At 41.0% G+C, this 4,070-nt stretch overlaps 1 protein-coding gene across 1 annotated transcript in view; it reads right to left on the reverse strand.

Moving 5' to 3' along the window:
- PKP1 (plakophilin 1) overlaps positions 1-4,070 on the reverse strand; it is a 74,619-nt gene that overhangs the window by 3,495 nt on the left and 67,054 nt on the right. The window contains exons 10-11 of the mRNA XM_027843413.1: positions 1,767-1,920; positions 868-1,054 (exon numbers count right to left, since the gene is read on the reverse strand). Of these exons, the coding sequence (XP_027699214.1) occupies positions 868-1,054; positions 1,767-1,920 (341 nt within the window). The remainder of the gene's footprint in view (positions 1-867; positions 1,055-1,766; positions 1,921-4,070) is intronic.

The raw sequence follows: 4,070 nt of genomic DNA on the forward strand, positions 1-4,070 counted from the left end.
TTCGCTTTGGGATTACTTCTTATTTCCCCTGAATAGATCTTGTTTGTTCTTATCTATTTGCTTGTTGTCTCCTCCCATTAGACTGTAAGCTCCTTAAGGGCAGGGACTGTCTTACTTTTCTTTGTAACCCCAGTGCTTAGCACAGAGCCTGAAATATAGTAGGAACTTAATAACTGCTTGTTGACTTCACTTTTTTGAACTGTAATTTGAGGTACAATGCTATGTGCCTGCCACTCCTTTAGGAGTTCACACAGACCCTATGTAGCCTCTAAAACATAGAAAAACCAAACACAGGCTTTCCTTAATACATGAAGAGAAGGATCAGTCTTTACTTTTCTCCCATCCAAACCTCCTTACAAAAAAAAAATGCCTTCTAAAACTATCTGATATTTATACAGCACTCTGAGGTTTGCAAAATGCTTCACAAATATTATCTAATTTGATCCTCACAACCTGGGGAGGTAGGTGCTAATATTATCCTCATTTTACAGATGAAGAAACTAAGGCAGCAGTTTAGTGACCTGACCAGGGTCATACAGCAAGTGTCTGAGGTTAGATTTCAACTCAGGACTTCCTAACTCCAGGTTTGGTGCTCTATCTACTTTGCCATGTAGCTGCCTTCTGCTAGTCTATGGTCATTCTTAAATCCCTTGATAAAATCTGATCTAGAATTATTCCCCTTTGGGAATATCCCACAGGAACTGGGGATTGGAATTTTGGGCAGAGGAGTTGAACTGCCATGTCTTCTCTCCTATCATTGATTGGTGTTTTTCTTTGGAAAAAGGCATGAGATCTCCCCATTTAGAGTGCCCTGCTTCCCACTCCTTGAGACTGTCCTGCCCCTCTTCCTGCCCACACCCTCCTCACCCGCTTCGGCACATGTTGACCACATTGTTTATCATGCTGCTGGTGAAGTGCTGCTTTGCCATCTGGGGCAATGAGGTCATCAGGTTCCTCATGGTGTAGCAAGCAGATGACATGATGTCCCCTGAGTTGCTGGTGTTGCCCGTCTGGCTAGAGAGGAGACGAGTCATTTCTGGGAATATCTGGTTCCCTTTAAGAGAAAGGGGTGGGAAGACAGGTTCAGGACCCAGGAAAATCAATAAGTTATAAGATGAGGTCTTTAACTTCAACATTATGGCCCTGGCCTTCCATCATTTAGGGATCAGGAAGCATGGAGCTTCCAGTGGAAAATGCTAACTTGGAGCTCAAAGACTTGTATTTGAATCCTAGCCGTGCCACTTAGGATTCATGTGACCCTGGGCAGGTCATTCAACCTCTGTGGGACTTCATATTCTCATCTACAGAGGTAGAGAGTTGGACCAGAAAGCTTTTAAGAGCCCTTCCAGCTCCCACTGGACTCCATTGGAATCCATCAAACCCCATATCTATCACTAAAGCCCCATTCCATTCCAGCCAGAATCCTTGGCTACTCCATACTTACTTCCTAGTTTGGACTTCCTAGCTTGGACTCACTGCCTTACCCAATATTCTCCTTATCACCACATTCTGAGGACTTTTCCCTTAGTCTTACATTCTCTTTGTCATTTCATTCCATGATACACATGCATAGAAGGTGCTTAATGATTGCTAGAATGAATTTCTGTCCCCAAACATTTGCCTCAACCAATATAGACTTCTGAGATTCCTACCCCAGGGAACTTATGGCTAACTATGCTTATTAGCAGGACTTTTGGAGAGCCATACACTGAAAAGAGATTAGGGAGATGATTCAGGAGGGAAGCCCCATGGAGAACACCTCTTACCCATCACTTTGTGCAGCACAGGATGTCGAGACATGTTACTCAGGAGGGAGGCTCCAGACCTGACCACATCGGAGTTACTTGATTGAAGAAGGCGGGCAATTTGAGGTAAACCTTTTTCCTTCAGCCCAATCAATTGGCTCATGCCACTGGACATCTAGCAAAGAAATGAAGAGCAATCACTTGTCTCCTGGATTCCAGGAAATATAACATTGCTCCTGATTATCTATGTTACTAAGTACTAGAGCACTTCAAAGAGTCACGATTTCATGAGAGTAGATGTTTTCTCCATTCACAAACACAGATTATAATCCCTTAGTTCCTTAGTAAATTATTTTCATGATTTCCTATGACTGAAAACTTTCAGCATCTAGTGGTCAACCTTTTGGATTCTTTGACCTCAGCTAGCTTGGTCCTCCACCAACAGACACATCATCTATCACTAGACTCAAATTCACAACCTTTCCAGTTAGATCTTTTGCTATAATGGTATAGCCTTCAAGAACCTAGGATTACCTCTATACCATAATGAGGTATTCCAAGTGAAATCCATTAGAGTGTAAGCTCCTTGAGGGCAGGAATTTTCTTTTGCCTCTTTTTGTAGCCCAAACACTTAGCACAATGCCAAATACATAGTAGATGCTTAATAAATGTTGATTGATTGATTGAAATCCACAGGGTGACCTCACATGTTGGACGGACCACCAAGGAAGTATAATCCCGCAGACGTTCTGAAGCCTCACAGGCATATCCCAAACATTTTATGTAACAGGAATATCATAGTAGGGGAAAGAATACCAGTCTGAGTGTCAAGAGAGCCAGGTTCTAGTCTCAACTCTGCCCCTGATGAGTTGTGTGACCTTGAATAAGACATTTGTCCAGAACTGAAGATTCTCAGAGTAGGAAGGGACCCCAAAGCCATTTAGTCAAACCATACCAGAACAAGAATTCCATCTACAATATACCAGAGAAGTAGTCTTCCAGCCTTTGCCTAAAGCCCCAGCCTATTGCTTGAAGACCTCTAGAGAGGGTGGTCTACCTCTAAGATGACTTGTTCCACTTTTGGATAGCTGTAATTGTTAGGAATTTTTCCTTACATCAAGTCTAAAAATGTGTCTGGACAGCTTCCCCCCATAGTCCCTACTTCCTCCTTTTGGGGCTAAGTAAACCAAGTCTAATCTCTCATTCATATGACAGCCATTCAAATACTTGAAAGCATCCTTACCTCCCACCCACATCTTCTCTTCTCTAGGCTAAATATCTACACTGCCAATGACCACTCCTCATATAGCATGAACTTGAGGCTTTTCCTATCCTGATTGCCCTCCTTTGTACATTTTCCAACTCTCCCTCTCTCTGCCTTAGTATCCTTATATGTAGAACACAAATGCCTCACCTCTAAGGTTTGCTATGAGAACTAAATGAGATATTGTATAGGAGTCCAGGAAGGATTTCAGGAGAATTCTAACAAAATTGAAAAAAAAAAACAACTAAAGTCTGTACTATATAAATTATTCTCCAAAAAAATTAGAAAAAACACACTATTAAATTTCTTTTAAGAGACCAACATAGTCCTAATACACAAACCAGGGAAGGATAAAGTAAGGAAAGAGAACTAAAGAACAACATTAGTAATGAACATCATTTCAATATTTGGAACAAAATCCTAGCAACAAGATTATAGCAATGTATCTCAAAAATTATTTGTTATGATCAGTTTGGATTTTTACCGGAGATACATTGTTGAACAGTAGAGCTATTGGATAATAAAGAACTTTAAAAAGAATAAGCATGTATCCCAGCATAAAAGATTATTGTTATTTCAAAGCTTCTAAAGGGAGATTAAGCATAGCAAATATTCAGTGAGTACTTGTTGGATTGAACCAGTTTAGGTCATATTAGACTTAGCTCCAGACCCCAGAATGTTTATCCTGTAGAATTATCAAAACAACCCTTGGTACTCATAACACCATTGGTAAGTGGGCAGGCAGCAGATAAAATATAGTAGGAAAGAGTGGATTCTTCTAAACTTTCATAAAATTAAACATACTTAAATCTCAGAAAAGGAACCTTAATTTTCCAGTAGGGAAACTCCATTGAACTGGGCCCCCTTACATAACAAAATTGCCCCCATCCCAGTCTCAGAAGTGTGTATACTGTGACTGAAGGAATCAGAAGAATTTACATTTTAGAAGGGAATGGAAGAGGGAGAAAGAAGAGAGGAAAGTAGGAGTTGAGAGAAAGAGAGAAAGGGAGAGAGCAAACAGAGAGGGAGAGAGGGAGGGAGGGAGGGAGGGAGGGAGAGAG

The sequence above is a fragment of the Vombatus ursinus genome, unplaced genomic scaffold (genome assembly GCF_900497805.2).
Source record: "Vombatus ursinus unplaced genomic scaffold, bare-nosed wombat genome assembly UNPS02014909.1, whole genome shotgun sequence".
In the NCBI taxonomy this organism is placed as follows: domain Eukaryota; kingdom Metazoa; phylum Chordata; class Mammalia; order Diprotodontia; family Vombatidae; genus Vombatus; species Vombatus ursinus.